The 22,142-nt window shown below is 26.1% G+C and overlaps 2 protein-coding genes across 3 annotated transcripts; both read right to left on the bottom strand.

Moving 5' to 3' along the window:
* Window positions 1-17,188: 17,188 nt before the first annotated feature.
* On the bottom strand, window positions 17,189-18,076 carry LOC135922119 (actin-related protein 2/3 complex subunit 5-C-like). Of its 2 annotated transcripts, none has more exons than XM_065456534.1 (4): window positions 17,848-18,076; window positions 17,694-17,766; window positions 17,477-17,653; window positions 17,189-17,434 (listed from the first exon to the last, which is right to left on the bottom strand). In XM_065456534.1, the coding sequence occupies exons 1-4, from the start codon at window positions 18,000-18,002 to the stop codon at window positions 17,369-17,371; spliced, it is 471 nt and encodes a 156-aa protein (XP_065312606.1). In that variant the 5' UTR covers window positions 18,003-18,076; the 3' UTR covers window positions 17,189-17,368. The 2 variants fall into 2 exon arrangements, with proteins under 2 accessions (XP_065312606.1, XP_065312607.1); XM_065456535.1 differs by having other exon boundaries at window positions 17,515-17,653.
* A 1,868-nt stretch (window positions 18,077-19,944) lies between these two features.
* Window positions 19,945-21,612, bottom strand: LOC135925551 (uncharacterized). Its single transcript, XM_065460943.1, has one exon. The coding sequence runs from the start codon at window positions 21,610-21,612 to the stop codon at window positions 19,945-19,947; it is 1,668 nt and encodes a 555-aa protein (XP_065317015.1).
* Window positions 21,613-22,142: the final 530 nt, after the last annotated feature.

Genomic DNA, 22,142 nt, shown 5'->3' with positions numbered 1-22,142 from the left:
ACAAACTATGGAAAACACCGTTATGCAATTGCAAAATGGTTTGCATGAATAAAAGGTACGAGTGTTTCAAGAACAACCTTAAATGTTAACAAAATTCATATAGCATTGAAGAATTGTTGCAATAAATAATTATTTTTAATTTGGATTTTTTTAAAATATATATTCATGTGAAAATATTTATGATTTTATAAATTTATAAAAACAAATTTCATTCTTTATATGCCTTTATTATTTACTTTTTTTAACATTCTTTTTTAAATCCCTTATTTTGGCCTTTTAATCATATCCTTTTTGATAATTTATATCAGTTATTTTATTATAACAAAAAAAGAAAATATTATAAAATATAAACAAAGCAGATATCAAACTTGAGGTCTGCATTGGGCGGGGTTTTGGCCCGCCCGCCCACGCCCGCCCATCTAAGTGGGCGGAAGGATGGGCGTGTGAAAAATTTTTCGAAAATGGGCTGGCGGGCGGGTTAAAAAAAATTTGAAACTATGGGCGGGCTGGGCGGGCGGGTTAAAAAAATTTGAAACTATGGGCGGGCGGATTAAGAAATTTGAACAATAGGCGGGGTTAAGGAAATTTAAAATTTTTGTTCAAAAGTAAACTAAAAAAATAATTGTTTAAATGAACTATAATAACAATATTTCTTTTTTTATTGTACCAATCGTTTTTTTTAAGTGGAGAACATTTACCTAACTATATTATGTAATAAACACAACAATAAAACTTTTTTTCTTATAAATAAACATTTTTTCTATTAAATTTTTCCTTTTATGGGAATGTAATAAAACTATTCTCTTAAAATTTCCTTTTTTTGGGTTTGCAATCTGCATTGTATTATTTTATTTTAGTAATAATTGTTTATCTTTATAATTGCCTTTTTCATTTTTATTTTATTATATAATATATAAATTTTATTTTTTATAACATAATTTTTAATAAAAAAATATATTTTATTTTAATTTAATTTTTATTTTAATGAATAAAGAAAATATATCTAAAAAAATATAAATTATTTACATAAATTAAAAGAAAATTCAGATAATAATAAACTAAAATCTTCAATGTGGAAACAATTTTAAATCATTTTCGATGAAAATGACAAAAAGCTAGATTGAATTCGCTGCAATGATTGTGAATTTATTTATAAATATAATAACAAAAGTGGCACATCCTTCTTCCTTCATCATCAATGTTCACTGGCAAATTGTGAAGATTTGATAGATAATAAAAAAATATCCGAATATTTTCAAAAAGACAATTCTCAATTAAACAAAACGATAAAATCTGTAATCGCCAATTTTGTAGAATATTGCGCTAGAGATATTAGGTATTTTAATTTTTATTAAATTATTCTTTTATCATTATTTAGGCCATTTTAAGCCATTCAAGGACCAGGATTTGTAAATATTTTACGAAGATTTTTAGACTAAGGGGCCACATATGGAAAATTGGAAGACGAAAAAATTATTCCTTGCCCCACAACCGTTAGCAGGCACATATCCAAAGTTACTAAGGATCTTAAGGAAATATTACTTCATAAAATTGGAGAAATGATAAAAAATTCTATTTGCTCATGTGCTATAGATATGTGGTGCGAGGATTTTACAAAAACCGATTATATATCTTTATCAATCCATTATATACAAAATTGGAAATTAGAAAAAAAATTTCTTTTTATTTCAAAATTTCCAGAGGAAAAAAAGACGGGAGAAAATATTCTTAAAGAATTATTAAAAAAATTTTAAAACTTGGTGTACCCCGAGAATACTTTTCCAAGCTCATCTTTGTCACCGATCAAGGAGCAAATATTAAAAAAGTGCTGAAGGGGTAAATTTTTTGTTAAATTTTATAAAATTTATCTAATTGGTAGATATTATAATAATTTATGAGAGATTCTGTTCTGTATACACCTAAATAAAAACATTCATATTTAGAGAACTATATTTTCCGTTTATTTTTTTAAATATTAGATTTAATAGACTAAACTGTTCAGCACATATGTTGAAGACAATTCTCCGCAATGCTTTCCAGCCAACTTTTATTTTGGAAATTACTCCTGAGATTAATAACATTTTGATCACTGCAAAATCGTTGACCACATTTTCAAACAAAGTGGCAACATAAAATACTGAGCAAGACGTTACAACAAAATATTGATATAAGATGGAATACAAAACATAAGATGCTACAAAGCATTTATATAATGTATGAAGAGATTTTATCCTTACAATCTCGTGATATGAGTGAAAAAATGGGATCTATGGGAAAGGAAGGTTTAAAAACATTGATAGATTATTTAAAGCCATATAAAGATGCAACTAATGTTCTTGAGAGTGACTGCAGGCCTACACTACAAAACGCTCTTATATGGTATAAAAATTAGTATTTTGGGATTTATGCATATCATTTCATTATTTATAAAAAAATAGGTATAATCTTCTTCTACATGAGCATAATCAAATAAATATGGATATAATGGGAAAAACAAATTATGAAAAAGAAATAGATTTAATAAAGAAAAGAGCTAAAAATATTATTTGAAAAATTTGAAATCCATATGCTTCATAAAATTTCAACATTTTTAATACCAAAGTTCCGACAAATGAGGATGTTGACATCGGAAGAAATTAATGAAGTAAAAAAAACATATTGAAAACATGTTGGATTTGATTTGCATCGAACAATATGACATCAACGTGGATGAAAATCTGATTTTACCCCTTTCTCCAAATGCAAAGAGAAACAAATGAAAGGGTATAAATAAATCATAAAATTGCTTGGCTCTATTAAATGTAATGTTTGAAATAAATAGCATCCGCTTCAAAATTAAACCCCAACATATGGGAGGATGAGGTTGTTACAGAGGAGAGTATTGTACCTAAAGATATAACAAAATATTTAAATCTTAATACCAGTTTTGATATGTATAATTTAGCAAAATTTTAAGTTGCATATTACAATTAATTTAAATTTTAAATTACTTTATTAAATTTATTATTATTGGTTTCACTTTTATTTAAAGATCTCAATTGAGGAAGAGGATATACTTCAAATAGATATCCTACTTTGGTGGAAACGACAAGAAAGAGATTTGCCAAAGCTATCAAGATTAGCAAGAAAAATATTTGCAATCCTGCAACTAGTGCTTCTTCCGAGCGCGGATTTAGCATTGCGGAAAATTTTTAGAACAAAGAAGAACGTGTTTGAATCCAGAAAATGTCAATTCATTGTTATTTTTGCATTATAATTACATATAATATTAATTTACATTTATATTTTTTTCATAAATATTCAATTTGACCAAATAAATTGTCCATAATTTACATTGATTATTTTTATACTTAGATTAATTTCCTAAATTATAAACTTTTTGTAGAGTAATGAAATATTTTTATTAGATGCAAAAAAATGAAAGAAACCATAATTAAATTTTATAAGCGGGTTTGCGTTAAAATTTTTTTATAAATAATGGGAGGGCAGGTAAAATTTATAGACTAATGAGCGGGCGGGTAAAGAATTTTAGACAAATGGGCGGGGCGGGCGGGTATATATTTTTTTGAAAACTATGAGCGGGCTGGGCGGGCGGGTTAAATTTTTTTGAATACTATGGGCGGGCTGGGCGGGCGGGTTAAAATTTTTTTAAAACATTGGATGGGTGGGCTTTTGGTCGAAAAACCCGCCCAATGCAGACCTCTATACAAAACCACGTTTTTTGAGCAAATTAAAAGGTCAAAATTTTCAATTGGCGGGAGAAATTTGGTCAAATTTTTTAGAAGAAATATGAATAATGCGAAAAGTTTCTTTTATAGATCTAAATTATGTAGACCTAGAGAGGGCCGACTACCCGCCCATTATGTTTTTAGAAAATATATATGCCCCCTCATAGTTTTGATAAAAATATATTCTCTCCTGACAAATGAGTTAATAATTAGAAATAAAAATATAATTTAATAGTTTTAGAAAATATGGGGATTATAGCTCGAATCCCCACGTTGGGATTCCGTATACCAATTCGACATATATACATTACTAATATATTTTTAATGTAAAATTCTATATTTATAAAAAGGATCAATACAAATTTTTTGTAGACTAACTGCAAGTTAACCTTATCGTAAGGAGAAACCATGATTGTAAGTGAATTCGTATAAAATATCCCTAAAAGATTAAACCAAACTGTTATATCTGATTGAAAATTTTAAATCAGTATAAATTAGGCTATTTTTTTTTATCATATAATCATTTACAAACTGTAAAATATATATTATAAGTTACTATTTTTTTAAAAAAAAAGCATTTTAATTTTTTAAGTTATTTTTCGCTCTGGCGGGCTCTCTGAGAGCTCAGCCAGGAATACTAGAACTGATATTACATAAAAAGGTTCATTATTATGATCTAAAATCTTCGATAGCTTATTAAATATATTTTGAAATATATATAACAAATTTTATTTATTTTAGCAGAGTAATTTGTAAGATATAAGCATTTCGTGACGATTGGGGTCTATCAAACCCCACTAGAATAAATTCGCAAGTTTTTTTTAAACATTATTTAAGATAGACATTTTTATAAAAATTTCTATTTTATTTAGAAGAATAAATAATAATGAAATGTCAGTTTCAATATCCAATATTAGGGCTAAAATTTTGGTACATGCTATAATTATCCTCATCCTTTTTATTTAAGCATAGCAAATTAAAAAATAAATATTTTATATGGTTTAAGGTTAGTTCTATCTTATATGAAAGTATAACTAAATAATGAATATAAATGGAGATTAATATATATTCATTGAAATTGGAGTTTAAGACCCCACTAGAGCATTTATGTCAATTTTTCCACCAGAGTATTGAAGTGTTAAATCACTTTAAGAATGAACTTAAAACAAAAGAATAAATTATATAACTGGTAATGTAATACTGATTATAGATAGAGCTTGAAAAATTAGGCCCAAGGCAGATTAATAAATAGAATATCTAATTGGTATTTATATAGAAAATTAGATCCCATCTTAAATATATAAGAACCCCCACTACAAAAAAAAATTATTAACTGATTTTATAAAAGTGGTAATAATTTATATTTATCAGACCTGGTCAAAATTTAAGGCTTGGCAAAAAAATTAATAATATATAGCATTACATGAATTAGACCTATACAAAAAAGAATCAAATAGTAATAAATTTGGAATAGTAAATTATTCATTTTGTAATACAAATAAATAATTATTTCGAATATATATTACATAGTAAAGTGTATTTGTTTATTTTCAGTTTTTTTATGCAATTTTAAAATTATACCACCTTTTTTAAATTTTATTAGAAATTTCAAGCCCTATTAAAGGTAAAAATATAATACATTTTAAAATTAATATAATGACTAAGATGAATTAATTTGAGAACAATATAAACACAGCACACTTTTTCAATCCTAATAGATTCAACTCCAATCATGTTGCAATAATATTGACTTTTTTAACCTAAATCATCAACTTTTTTATCTATAAAAACTAATTAGATAATATGTTATAATTAAAACTTTTTAAAATAAGAATATATAGTATTTAACTGTAAATAGTGATGCATAATCACTCCATTTTAGCCGATTTTTAAAAACAGCTAACTCAATATTTTAACCAAAACCATTAATCCTCAAGATTTTGCTATTACAGTTGTAACCTTTGTGCCATCTATGAACATAATTTCCAGGTGTTTAATATTCTTCTGAATATAACACTAAGTTAGCCGTTTTTAAAAATCGACTCAAATGGAGCAATTTTGTATCACTAACTATAGATTCAAGGGGTTTTAAATATTTTATAAATGAACTTGATTCATTATAAACTTCAACACTCAAATTGCATATATATAATACATATTCAGAAAGAACAGTTGGTAAGCAAAATATAATTCAACAGAGTTAGTCAAATTTTTTAGCTAATATTTATAATATTTAGGATAATTCAAGCAACATTTATTTATACAACCATGACAATATATATAGATCCGGACATCACATTATAATAGATGATATGAGTGTTAAGTAGTTAACCTTCACCCAATATTATCTTAATCATAAATATAAAATCATTATAAAATATATCTAATTAACGAATATACTAATTCATAAAATACAAATAATATAATGATATATTCATCAATATATTTCCATGATATTAATAATAATTATATATGTATACTTTCGATATTACTACATTTCCCCTTAATTAATTGTAAGGATACCTACATCTCTTAGAGGCATCCACGACTTAAAGTTTCTCCTAAAAATCTGTGTTCGGTCTCCATTTACCTTTATTAATCTCTCAAAAGAGCATTAATATTAGCTGCCTTGGTAAGATTAATCGAGTATCAATATCGTTTCCTTTGTTGATTGATCTCCCACTGGAGAATCGATATTGATAGATATCCCACCGAAGTATCGTTATAAAGGCCATTGTATGCATAATCTCCCATTGGAGTATCAATCTCAATAAATCTTCCACTGGAATATCGTTTATCGAGTCCATTGTAGATTGGTCCTCATTGTGCTTGAACAGCTCGAGGTCACTGTTATCCTAGAGCTGTCCAAGAGATCACTATCCTTGGATGGCCCATGAGGTCACTTTTATCGGAAATCGCTAAGAGATCGCTATCATTCTTGAATGGCCCATGAGGTCACTATTATCTTAGAGCTGGCCAAGAGAACACTATCAATATATCGCACAAGAAGTCATCATTTGTCTTTAACCCAAATATGTCTACATCTCACTCCAGGAAGATCTCTTTGTTTTGCATAGGTCACGTGATTTGAGAGTCCAATATCCTTATATCTATATGTCTAAATTAGTCTGGTTTCTTTACCATTATTTATTTGGAAAATGTCTATATTATCATAGTTCAATATAATCCATAAACTCAATTCCATGTAATTGTCATTTTATCATTAATAATCCTATGTTTTCCCATATAATTGTTACAATAACGTTCATTTCACTAAGAGTAATCAATTTCCATAAGTAACAAACTATACCATATTTTCATATACATCCATATGATTGTTAAATTATTATTAACAAATTTCCAAATATTCACATTTTCCAAAATTATTCAGTCATTAATGATTATAATTTAATATTTTTCATATTCTAATGTTTAATAATTGTATTGTGAATTACTGTTGTTAAATGGCTGAGCCAAGCCGGCTTAGCCGAAAACTCAGCCAGTTTTTGAGCCAAAAATTCGGCTCAGGCTCAAGCCGGCTCATTGAGCCGGCTGGCTCAGCCGATTCAAGGCTAATCCGGCTAGCCGTTTAACAACGCTAACAAATAAATAAATTTCGAATCAATAGTCGGCTTGAGCTAAGTCATGAGCCCACTTGAGCTAAATTTGACTCAAAAAGCTGGCTTAAGTCAATTTTAGACTCAAAAACTAGATGAGTTTTCAGCCGTTTACCAATACTAATCTTAAGTAAATTTCGGCTTGAGCCAAAATGAAGGTCATAACAATTAAAAAAGGTCTACGACACTTATTTCATCGGTATAGCAAACTTTTGTTTTTTTTCTACCGAAGTATAAATATGATATTGCACGAAGTATATTAAAGATCTGCAAGAGTAGGCCCGGCCAGTACCTGGTCCGAACGGGCTTCGGGCCTATATTTTAAAAAAAATCAGGTTCGGGCTGGGACAGGCCTAATATTTTTTTAAAAAATTCGGGCCTGGTGGTGCTCAGGCCTGATAAATTTTTTTATCTAAATTTATCAATTTTATGTTGAATTTTTTATGCAAAATAAAATATTTGTTTTTATTTATAGAAACTAGACGCCATATAACATATATATCGTTTATTTAGAATTATTTATAAAAACTAATTTCTATATTTATAAATAGGGCCAAGCCGGTAAATTTTTTCATAAATAATTTCGGGTTCGTGCCGGGTCGGCAAAATTTTATTAAAAAAATTTCGGGCCAGGCCGGGTTTCAAAAATAAGGCCCGATGCAGATCACTAAACTATATTATAATTCCTGATGATATTAAATGATTACTTAGACAAAACTCATTCACAAGTCTAATATTACATAAGTATTCATTTAAAAAAATGTTATATTTATTTTTAAAAAAATAAATAACATAAAAAAATAATATACCACCCGAGACGAGAGTGGCAGCATCCGGAAATTTTAAATCATTAATTGTATTTGTTTGAAATTTACTTTTTACAAAGTTAGATTTTTTATATTTTTTTATTATTAAATTTTTTATAATTATTATAAAATAAAATCCATGCTTTTTTAGTTTATGTAAAAAAAAAGTAAATAAATTCAAATAATTTATTTTTTTTAAAAAGTAGGAGAAAAGTAGTTAGTTACATAATTTTGTTAAAATTTGTAATCTTAAACGAGATACATAGTCTTTTGTTAATTAAAACAATTTTGATTTCATAAATTTGAATCTGCATATTATTTTATTAAATCAACTAGCAATTCAATTTAATTTAGGTTTATGGCAATATGCTAATTGGCTCAGCATCCGATTAGGAATTTAATTTTTTCTTAAATTTTGAGGAATATAAATATCAGTTTTAGTTTTTGTCGCTAAATTAAAAGGTTTAATTTTTCCTTGTTCAATGGTTTCTTTATTTTAATGATGGCTCATTTATTTCTATTTAATTCCTAATATAATTAATTTTTATTATTTTTGGTTAATTTGTAAAACTTTGACACTGCAGAATCCAGATTATTTTTTTCGTTTAAATATAAGACAAAATATTACTATAAATTAATGATGTTACTGGCCTAATTTTAAAACAGGCCTGAAAGTTTTTTAAAATTTATCCTATCCGGAACGAGTTTTTTAATTTGTTCCGAAAAGTTCGACCAGATATATAAATAATTTTTCCGCCCAGCCCAATTTTATATAAATTTAAAATTTTTTTATTAGAAAAAAAAATTTTTTAAATTTAAAAATATTAGTGCTTTGTTTCTTGAAATATTTTTACAATATAGATCTCAATTTGACACAACTTAATGATAATAAGCCAAGCTCGGCCCATTTTTTTAAAAAATATATCCTATCAGGAATGAGTTTTTTAATTTGTTTCGAAAAGTCCGACCCAATATATAAATAATTTTTCCGCCCAGCCCGATTTTATATAAATTTAAAATTTTTTTATTGGAAAAAAATTTTTTTAAATTTAAAAATATTAGTGCTTTGTTTCTTGAAATATTTTTACAATATAGATCTCAATTTGACACAACTTAATGATAATAAGCCAAGCTCGGCCCATTTTTTTAAAAATATATCCTATCCGGAATGAGTTTTTTAATTTGTTTCCAAAAGTCCAACCCAATATATAATTTTTCCGCCTAGTCCCATTTTATATAAATTTAATTTTTTTATTGGAAAAAAAAATTTTCTTAAATTGAAAAATCTTAGTGCTTTGTTTCTTGAAATATTTTTACAATATAGATCTTAATTTGACACAACTTAATGATAATAAGCCAAGCTCGGCCCATTTTTTTGAAAAAATATATCCTATCCGGAATGAGTTTAATTTGTTTCGAAAAGTCCGACCCAATATATAAATATTTTTCCGCCCAGCCCGATTTTATATAAATTTAAAATTTTTTTAATGGAAAAAAATATTTTTTAGACAGGCCTAAAATAACATAAAAAAGTTTAATATAAATATTTTTAAAAATTATTTAGAAAAAACTACCTCTCTATATATACAAAAAAATAGATAATTTTACAAAGATGATTAAAAAAAACATAAAAGATTTCACCTCAAAGATTGTTTATTTATAAGAAAATTCTCCAAAAAATTTATCAAATGAAAATTTAAAATTCTTATTATTTTTGAGTTTCAAAAATTTTTTTTGCTTAAAAATTTGGACGCGTGAAAATCACTAATAAATAAAAAATAATATTACAATACAGGGTTGCCATGCCTCCCCCCATCAGTGGGAGTCTCCCACAATTTTTTAGTTTACCCACATACATCTCACTCCCACAAAACTCCCACAATTAGAAATCTCCCACAATCTCCCACAAAAATCTCCCACAATTTTTTAATTTCTCCCACAATTTTTTTTTTAGCATTTTAATGTTTTTAATATATAAAATTTTGAGAGACAATATTTGATTATTTTTATATTTTTAAAATAAATTTTAAATATTTATTCGAAAAATATGTCTAGTTCTTTTATTTTATTTTTCCGCTAATTTTAAATTCTCCATCCAATCCAATCCATTCGACATTTTCAAAATTTGAAGTTAGAATAGTATGGGAAACTAGTGCTTTTTTTATATTTTTATTTATATATACCATGATAGTTATCTTCTAGGTGAGATTTAGATTGTTTTGAGGTTAAAGCACTAGTTTCCAATACTGATGTTGTTTTTTGGACAATAAAATGTTATAATTAAATATATAAAAAGAAAAATTATTTTCAATATAAATTGCTTATGTACTATTATATATTAAAAAATATATTATTAATATTAGAAGTAATATTTTTAAAAATTAGCAATCTTAGAAAATATTATTATCCTAATCATCTTTAATCTAAGCTTAAAAAATCCTAAATATTATACATATTTTATATTTTTATTTATATATACCATGATAGTTATCTTCTAGGTGAGATTTAGATTGTTTTGAGGTTAAAGCATTAGTTTCCAATACTGATGTTGTTTTTTGGACAATAAAATGTTATAATTAAATATATAAAAAGAAAAATTATTTTCAATATAAACTGCTTATGTACTATTATATATTAAAAAATATATTATTAATATTAGAAGTAATATTTTTAAAAATTAGCAATGAAAGTGGAACTCATCTTAGAAAATATTATTATCTTAATCATCTTTAATCTAAGCTTAAGATATCCTAAGAGGCCGAGTTAATGGTTAAACAAAATTATAAAATGTCATGCCAGGATTTTTATAAATATCTTAATAACGACGGTAAACGTTTAGTTCCATTATTTAAATCTCATATAAAATATAATTAACTATAACTATTTGACTTTCTATATTTTATAAAATCTTATTTATACATTTGCATAAAATCAAATAAATTTATTTTTTACATTGTAAAATTAATATTTTGAATATTTTGGCAAATCATAAAAATAAAGAAGCAATACAATCTCCTCAAACATGACATCATATTAAATCTTATTAATAATTATCCGATAATAGTAATATTCTTACTTTGGTATTTCTGCAGCATAATTTAGTGAGCCTTTATTAAATTATATTCTTCTGATTGCAACTGCATATTAACAGCATATAGTAGATTTCCTATATGTAAAATTCCTAAATATACTTCTGCCATTTATTTTTGAAAATTATTTTCAAATAGGACAGCTTTTATAATCTATTTATTTTTTAAAGGTTTGTATTTTAAAATTCTACGATGGCGCGTATTAGGAGGAACCTGTCAACCAACATTATGCTGACTCAATTCTGTAAATACACTCTGGTTTTTGCCAAATTCACTGAGGAATTATTAGATCAGAAAGCTACCATGCAATTCATTGGTAATGCCAAATCTGCCATATTTACCATTATATATGGTTAGCTATGTCTTTGGATATTTCATATCTGGAGAAATTTTTTTTAATAGTTTTATTAAAATGACATTAATTTTGTTGAAATAGGGGAGGATCAAGGGAAATGTTTTGATATCTCCTTATTAGATGCATCTGTTAGATTTGCATATGTTTGCACATCTTTCAAATCGTCAAGAATTGACCTTCTGGATTTATATCCTAAAACATTGTTGATAGCCTTGCTCATTTTGTGTTTTACAAAGTATTCTATTCATTTATATTAGTCGTTAAATATTATGGGGAAAGATTCTACCAACATTGATATGTTGAGTAACTCTCTGAATGTTGTACTGCATGATAGGTATTTACCATTTCCGCAACTGTAGTTGCATCTATATTATTTCTTATTTTTGAAGAATATTTTTGTTTTGAAATAGATGTTGATAGAATGCCCTGTACTGATTTATGCTTTGAAGATTTTTGATACCTCAAAATATCATATTCCCTTCCCCCATTTATTTTTTTACATTGTAAAATTACAATTTTTTATAAAATTTTATCTTGTTTACATTCTTTTGTATTTAAAAAAGATCGTTGGTTATTATTTTTAAACAAAATTAATATATTATAATAAATCAATATGTTTTTTTAATAATAAAGATAGTACTCTAAGAAATTTTGTGTCGTACAGTAATTACCTATTTTGAAAAATAGTTGGGTATTTTATTTTGGAAAATAGTTAACTATTTTATTTTGAAAAAGAGTTGGATATTTTATTTTGAAAAATAGTTAGGCTATTTTATTTTGAAAAAGAGTTGGATATTTTATTTTGAAAAATAGTTGGCTATTTTATTTTGAAAAATAGTTGGCTATTTTATTTTGAAAAATAGTTGGCTATTTTATTTTGAAAAAAAGTTAGCTATTTTATTTTAAAAAAAGTTAGCTATTTTATTTTGAAAAATAATTACCTATTTTATTTTGGAAAATAGATTAGATTTTATATTTATAAAAAATAATAAGTGGATAACTAAGTCAATTCTAAATCCCGGTCCTTTGCAGGCCGAAGGCCTGCAAAAAAATTTTTTTTAGCAATTTCTCCCACAAATTTTTATATTTCTCCCACAAAATACCTAATTTCTCCCACAATTTGAAAATTTTGACCTGGCAACCCTGTTACAATACAACAATAGCAGCATATTATTTTTTTTATTAAAAAAACATCAAATCAATAAACTATTTTCATAATATATAAATTATTATGTTTAAAAATAAATAAATAAATATTATATTGTTTTAACATATTTAAATAAATAAATTTTGGCTTAAAATAAGACTCGAGCCGGGTAATTCCATACCAAATCAATAACTTTTCGGCCCGACCTTTTTAATTTCGATAAAATTTTGTATGCTTAGAGAATATCATTTGAAAGCATCGAATCCAAAATTTTAGCTTCCTAGTACTCATAGTTCCAGAGATATCAATGGTCAAAAGTGCCAAAAATGACCTTTTTTCGAAAAATACGATTTTTTGAAATTGAGATAAGGTAAAAAAATAATGATTTTAAAAATATAAGTTATATGTCATTTTGTAACTCTATTAAAGGCCTTTTATTAAATATTAAAGATTTTTTGAAATATTACGCGGTTTTTATTTATGTTATAAATTTTAAACATAAAAATTCCAGGTGTTTCGCTTTCCAAATTTTTTTGAATTTAATATTTTCTTATTCTCTAACCTTATATCTATTCATAAAAAAAATTTAAACTTGGGACAGCCATGGGTTTTTTAGTTATTACGATTTAAAAAATCAAAAATAGATGGCGCTCCTTTATAAAAACGTATTTTGTTATAATTATTATTTTTTAAAATTTTTTTCACTTTTAAACATAAATAATAAGATTTTCCAGCATTACTATCAGGAAAAAATATTATATAGATCGTTTGATAGGCTTACTTATTATTAGAGATTTGCAAAGTTAGGCCCAGCCCGGACGGGCTTTGTGCCTAATTCTATTTAAAATAATCGGATTCGGGCCGGGCCGGGCTAATATTTTGAAAAAAATTCGGGCTGGGTCGGGTCGGACCTTGGAAACTTTTTTAAATATATATAAATTTATCAATTTTATATTGAATTTTTTATGTAAAATAAAAATATTTGATTTTATTTATTGAAACTAAACGACATATAACATATGTCTTTTATTTTGAGTAATTATAAAAATTAATTCCTATATTTAAATAAATTCGGGCTGGGCCGGGTAAAAAAAATTTCGGGTTCGGGCCGGGCCGGCGAAACTTTTTTTAAAAAAAATTTCGGGCCGGGCCGGGCTTGAAAAATTAGGCTGGATGTAGATCACTACTTATTATTATTGATAACTTGTAAATAGTTTTTATAATAAATGATTAAATTACCTAAAAACATAGTTAAGATTCCGATATCTCATACAATAAAATATAATAATTAATTGTTGAAAGATAAAAGCTAGTTTTCATGTACCTGCCCTAATATTAATTAATTTTTATTTTACAAATAATTTGATATTAATTATTTTTCTTCTTAAAATTATTTATAATGTATAAATATAAATGCGTAAATCCTTTTAAAGAATCTAAATGCTTTAATTATAAAAAGAACCTGCGCAAAGTCATGACGTGGATGACACAATATCCAAACATTGAGGCGGAACATTATATTTGTGATAAATGCCGTAAAAGGTTATCACAAAAAAATATCGAAAATATAAATTCTGATAGTGAATATTCAACGCTACATATCATATGCCATATAATTCCAAAATCATTTTAGAAGAAAAGGGGAGTCTTTCAACTCCAAATCGAAAGCCTGCAAAATATCTCAATCAAAAAACAGTTGATATTGTTTAAAATTTTTTTTGCATTGATAAAGTTAGTAGATATTACCAGGAAAAAAAGATTGCATATCTATCATTGAAAAGGGGGAACGAGTGAACGCTCAAAAAAGGTTAGTTCTTAATAATTTGAAAGAATTATATAATCATTTTAAGGCGAGTAATTCAAACTTAACAATTGGATTTTCGAAATTTGCTAGCTTAAGACCAAAAAATTGTATATTAGCAGGGTCTAGCGGAACACATAGTGTATGCGTTTGTAGCATACATCAGAATATTAAACTTATGATTTTAAGCTGTGAATTAGCAACATTGACTAAAAATGTTATAACTTATAGAGATGTTATAGGCAGAATGATTTGCAAGCCCCCGTTACCCACCTGTTATTTTGGTGACTGCAACGAATGACAATATATCCACGTGAATATATTTGATTGAGGATCTGATAATCGATGAGATTAGAGGATATGTAACATGTGCATATGAAAACGATTGGTGGTTAGGATTGTACAAGAAGTGAATGTAATTAGAGATGAAGTAAAAAATAATTTTCTTCACCCTAAAGGACCAGCAAATTCTTTTGTTTATCCAGCTGCACAAAATATCCTTTTCATACCAAAAAATAATATTTTAACAATAGTTAGCCCATCAACGGCTACTGGGCGTACATATAATTTATCGCAAAACGAAATTTTCATGGCAAAAAAACTAAATTTAATGAAAAACCGAAAATAGGTAATATCTTTCATGAATTTTAATTTATCTATTATATCTTTAAAATTTATAAAATAATTTTTTGAAAATTAAAATTTTTTACAAAAAAATGATTATAATCGCAGCTAAATAATCTCATTTCATGATATTAATGCTGGAAAATCTTATTATTTATGTTTAAAAGTGAAAAAAAGTTTTAAAAAATAAAAATTATAACAAAACACGTTATTTTATAAAGGAGCGCCATCTATTTTTGTAAAAAATATTTATTTTTTGATTTTTTAAATCGTAATAACTAAAAAACCTATGACTGTCCCAAGTTTAAATTTTTTTTATGAATAGATATAAGGTTAGAGAATAAGAAAATATTAAATTCAAAAAAATTTGGAAAGCGAAACACCTGGAATTTTTGTGTTTAAAATTTATAATGTAAATAAAAACGGCAACAATGTTATTTCAAAAAAATCCTTAATATTTAATAAAAGGCCTTTAATAGAGTTACAAAATGACATATAACTTATATTTTTAAAATCATTATTTTTTAACTTATCTCAGTTTCAAAAAATCGTATTTTTTGAAAAAAGGTCATTTTTGGCACTTTTGACCATTGATATCTCTGGAACTATGAGTACAAGGAAGCTAAAATTTTGGATTCGATGCTTTCAAATGATATTCTCTCAGCATACAAAATTTTATCAAAATTTAAAAGGTCGGGCCGAAAAGTTATAGATTTGGTATGGAATTACCCAGCCAACTCTTAATCCGGCCTGAGCCAACTCAGTTGGCTTGAGCCTGAGCAAATTTTGGCTACGACCTCGAGGTCGTAGCCGATAAAACTTGGCTTTTTAACAACACTATTGTGAATATACTTTATTATTCTGCAATTTCATGCAGTTAGCTATAAGCATGAACATTTTCATTTGTACCAAATTAACTATCATATAATTTTCTGCAAGCTCATTCATCAAACAATTTTTGTTTATCAGCAATTATAATAATTCATTACTTTGTTCATATTAAATCAGATATAATTGTTCCTTTTCATTATCTCAATATTTTAATATCAGATTTCAAGATCATAATTCATTCATTACCATTAATATATTTTCCAAATTAAGTCCATTAACAACCATAATTTTATCTTTATCCATGATTTAATTTTATAAAATATCCAATAGATATTGCTCAAAAAAATATCACATTTACAAAATAGTTCATACTTACCATGACATTTTCCAATCATTCTCCATAATTTATTTCATAAAAAATCCAATTAATTCATATTTTAGGTTCTTTGTCTCGTAGTTGCCACTTTAATAAATGAAATTACATTAATACAACCATAACAATATATATATATCTGGATATTATATTACAATAGATGATATGGGTATTTAGTAGTTAACCTTCACTTAATATTATATTAATCATAAAAATATATATAATATGATAAAATATATCTAACTAACAAATATACTAATTCATAATATACAAATAATATAATATATTCATATATATATTTCCATAATATCATTAATAAATATATGTGTATAATTTCCACATTACAACAATATTTGTATCAGTTTAACCTTTTTAGGGATAACAGTTCATTTTATTGATCAGAATTTTAGGACAATAATAGTGCAATAAAAATGTAAAAAAATTTTGCCAACATTTTTTGTCTAAACTATTTTAAAAGCAAATTATTCAAAAATGAATTTAACTATAAAGTGAATATAAACCCCTATAATAATCAACCAACAATTTATTTTTACCTTGTGGAAAATTTACTACTAAGCTTAATAACCAGAACAGAATACACAAAATAATTCTCTAAGAAACAGGAAAACTTTGACTTTAAAAAAAAATTTCTATTTTAAAAATTAATTTTATAAATATTTTACACAATTAGATTAAGGAGGAATAAAAAGAAATTAATAGATATAGGATTTAAATAATAACTATACTTTCTAATTATTCTTTGAAAGCATTAAGTAAATATTTAAATTAGATTATAAAAAAATAATAATTAAATTACTTTATTCATTAGTATGTCAAAACAAAATACTATATCATAGAGACAAGTATATAATCAAAATATTATAATTTAATATATAAAATTCATCAAAGAAAAATAAAAGAAATAAATTAGACTAATATGTAAAATAAAAGTATAAAAAAAATTATATTTTAATATGATCCCATTTATCAAAATAAATTAATATATTTTTTTTCTATCTGTCATTGTCCTTATTATGCTTCCATATCCAGTAACATTAAAAATCTATATTGTTATATAAAAAAAGTATTATTTTTAAAAAAGAACTTTTTCATGCCAATTTAAAAGTATGGAAGAATTACCACCTTCAGGGTATTCAAAGCCTTTATATATATATTTCATTAAAGTGTCTAAATTATCCTTTGTTAAATTATTAATGGCAGAATTGATATCGCCAGATTTAAATGAATATACAGTTTGCATGACATTTTTAAAAATCTTTTCCTAATATAAAAAAAATATAATATAAAGTTAGCTTTTTTACTCGAGAGTGAACATCTTTAACACCTGTAGGTGCATAATCTAATATAAACCTTAGTGCTTCAATATTCCTACCAGTAAATTTTAGGTTAAGGATATTAAAGAATTCATGAGTAAATAAAATATATTATTAACATTAATATATTTAAAAAGGATATCTTTGTAGCAGGTGTTTCAAATCATTTTCATTAAATACTTTTTTCAAACCTTCAGTATTAGGTTCATCAGTTAAAAAATTATCAATCACAGTATCGTCAATATCAAGTTTTCTAAATTGAGATTGTTGCGCCATCAGAACTGTTTTCGCAGGCATTATTTCTTCTCACATAAAAATTTAACATGCGACAGTGTAGGTTTGCCGAAAATAGAATGGATGGATTACCTAAATTTTACTCTGGAAAATAGCGTTTATACACTTTGAAATAGAAAATGTGTTATAAGCAACTAATAAATTAATTCATAATCGATCGATTTTTATTAGCATTTTTATAATAATTTAATCCCATATTTTTGTTTTAGGTTTCTCCTTTCGGCATTCTGAATCTGGAACTTAATTTTAACTTTGTCACTACCTTATCTTGACCGTTATTTTTATTTAATCAGGCTTGGGATTTTACCTAACTTTTTTATTTCCCATGAGCTTTTAAGTAAGTGGCTTTTCCTCTTGCAACCACTAGCAACTGCAGTCTACATAAAAACTTGTGGATAGGTTTCTCTCTTAGGTTACCTCAAAGTTCTTAATCCAATTAGATGGGATTTGAGAGAGGTTACATAGCTATGCTATATCATATAGCAAAATAATCAATGCGTTGTTAAACAATTATATATCCAGGAAGAGAATCAATTAAATATTTAAAATGATATCGTTATTGAATATATTACTTTATTATGTTGATTAGTAAGGAGTACCTCTAAATAATTGATAGTTAATCCGTATAAATTTGCAAAGATATTTCCTTTCTTCATAAAGCAATGTGCTACAACTAACAGATTTTATTAAAAATGTAATAAGACCTATGATATTCTTACTCACTTTTGATCTGCTAAAATCATACATGTAGCACATAAATACTTAGTTAGCTTTAAAAGAAGACCAGGTCCTTTCTGGAGTCGAACCTAGGTAGAAGTATAAATTAGTTCATCCGCTAACCTCTATAAGAGTTTTTTAGTTGATAATGATAATTTACAGCGCAATCTAATATTTAATTAAAATCACATAGAAAATAAAAATGTTCGTCACTAAGTATCATTAACCTATAAATTTATATTTTTATTGGTTACGTGTATTAGTTTATAGTTACATTAATTATTCGATGATGAAGCGTCACAAGTTTACTACTAGAGAAGTAATTAATTTTTTTTATATTGGAAACATATAAAATTTAGATTTACAAATAAAGGTAATTTATATGTTTTTAAGTAAAATTATCAAATACTATCTTATTAAAGTTATTGTGGGATTTTAAATTTAATTAAAATTAATGATCGATTAGATAATCAATTTTGACTAATTCTGTTTCTACAATAAGTTTTTATTCTTTTGGATGAATATCCCCGTAAGAGATATGCAAAGCCTGGCCCATCCGAAAGTTTTTGTGCCAGGTCGGGACGCTCCGGGCAATTAGATAAATAAAAATCGTGGCTTTTAAGACATTTTTATACATATTCCATATTATTTATGATTTCTTTATAATGATAAATCAGTAAAATAAAAAAGTGTTTAATTCAAACATTTCAAAAAGATAAAAATACTTATAATTATTTTATATTTTCCCTTATACATGAAAAAATATAAATTATGGAATTAAATATTCGATTATAATATTATAAGATGAATGAAGGATTGAGTCATAATTATGAATAAAATATAATTTTATTCTATATTTTTATATAGTAAAATAATTTTATATAATCTTATTCCCTATTTTATATAAAATTATAGACCGGGATAACCATTTATAAATTTTTATGGCAGCCGGTCATTTTTTGAATTTCATACTAATATTTTGACTAATACTATTTGAAAAATTATTATAATATGCTTATTTATGTGTATTTTACAGGGTTGTGCATTTGACCGGTCAAATACAATTCGGTCAATTGACCGATATTTGACCGGTCAAATATGGTCAAATACGGTCAAATATGGTCAAATTCAAATAAATGTTTTTTACACCAATATTAACTTTATTTTGCATTTATATAATATTATAATAAATCTATGTATAATAATAAATATCATAATATTTTTTAATTCATTCTATAGTCAATGTTTCACCCTCCGTGGCAGAGTCTTGTTCCGATTCATATTCAATATCATTATTTTCTTTAATATTTTTAATCAATCTTAAATTATGATACACTCTTACTAATTTTCCTGCTGTAGAAGCCTTTAATCTATTTCTGTTTTTCGTGTGAATATTGCCCCAAACCGACCAATTTCTTTCAGAAGAAGAAGTCGAACTAGGAAATGTTAGTAAAATATTAGCGACTTCTCTTAATGGGCAAGGTGGGCAAAATGCATTCCACCAACTTGAGGCCGAAATTTGATTGTTTCTTATGGAAGTTACAACTTTCCACATATTATGGCTATTAAATATACCGCTTTTGCTTCTGAAATTTACTATATTACTCAAAATATTTTGATTATCACCACCTTGTAAAATACCCAATTCTTGTATTATATTACATGCTTCATCAAATTCAGTATTAGTAAGATGCTCCCCTTGATATTGGGGGTCCAATAAATAAGCAGCATTGTGAGCACATGTATTTATATCAGTTTTTCTCTTTTCAAACATAACCTTAATTTTTTTTTCTTGAGATGGAGAAAATATAGAATCATGGCATGATTGTATTATGTGTTTTTCCAAATTAAGCATCTCGTTTTTTACTTGGGCCAAAGTACATTTATCCCCTTGCACTTTCAACAATGAGGTAGCTAAAGGTTGGAGTATAGCTAAAAATTTTAAATTTTTCGTCCAAAATTCTTCGTTTAATATATTATTGGTAATTTCTATGGGACAATTATCACAAACAGCTTCTTCAACAACTGATGCTTTTAGAGCTTTCTTGCATATTTGAATTTGCTCCATACATTTTATTGACGATGCCCATCTTGTTTGGCTAATTGTACTTAATGTAGATGGTATGCCATGAAGATTCTTATTACGGGAAAATACTGCAGCTGGTATGTGTTTATTCTTGAAAAATTTAACAATTTTTTTAATTATTGAAATATGGTCACTGAAGGCGTCCAATCGTTCAAAATCGTGAAAGAATAACTGCAATGTATGCGCTGCACAACCATAACATTGTATATGATTATAAATAGCTTCAGATTTTAGAATTCTCCAGGCTGCTTTCATGTTAGCGGCATTATCAGTAACTAAAGAATATACTTTTACCGGATTCAATTCATGAATTACATTTTTAAATTCCTGGGCAATATAATCTGCCGTATGGCGATTTTCCTCAGAATTTAGAAATTTGTAGAACACTGGAACAGGCGTCATCACCATAAAATTAATAATACTCTCGTTTCTAATGTTGCTCCAGCCATCTGATACAATTGATAAGTAAGGAGCTTTATCTATTATATCTGCAACTCTCACCTCCATATCACCTGACGCTTTGTCTAGAAGATATCCAGCCAGCTGCCTTCTCCTGGGTAATGTGTAAATAGGACGTATTTTTTTTAAAAATTCTTGGATGTAAGGATTTTCAGTGATGTGGAAAGGTAAATTGCTCGCATATACAGCCTTTGCAAACAATTGATCCAGCTCATTTTTTTCTTTGGGATTAATTCTATCTATGAAACCGGTTATACAAGATTGAGATTTATATTTAATCGCCTTGCTTGTAGATTGATTAGAAATAAGGGAATCAAATTCTCCTGAGTCACAAGACAAAATATTGTTCATTTGATAATCATTCTCACTAATTTCACCCAATTCTTCATTAGAGTTAGACTTAGAATTATTACAAATTACATTTGTGATATTTTTTGTAGAGGTTGATATTTTGGAATTTGGATAAAATTTTTCCTTAATTATAACAGGGCACATAGTACAGCTGCTTAATAAATGTTTGACCATTCTATCAACGTGGGTGATATAGGACATCTTGCAAAACTTGCACACCGCTTTAACTGATTTACCATCGCGTACTTCTTGAAAATGTTTCCAAACATGATGCTTTGGTTTGACCATAATCCCTAATATATTAAAATTTAACAAAAAATGATTTTGATTATTGTAAAGTTAATCAATCTTAACTATTTTATAATTATCGACCAATTATTCCAATAATTTCTTAATATTATAAATATAATATAATAAACTTTTTACCAGAATTGAATAATATTCCGTAAATCTGACCAGAACAATTAAAATGAAAATTAATTTTAAAAACCAAATATAGCAAGTGTAAGTAAAACAAATGAGAATTAATA

The sequence above is a fragment of the Gordionus sp. m RMFG-2023 genome, chromosome 1, assembly GCF_954871325.1.
Source record: "Gordionus sp. m RMFG-2023 chromosome 1, tfGorSpeb1-WG-v2, whole genome shotgun sequence".
Taxonomy (NCBI): Eukaryota; Metazoa; Nematomorpha; class Gordioida; order Chordodea; family Parachordodidae; genus Gordionus; species Gordionus sp. m RMFG-2023.
The sequence above is the reverse complement of the archived record's forward strand: the minus strand, read 5'-3'. Positions and strand labels throughout refer to the sequence as shown.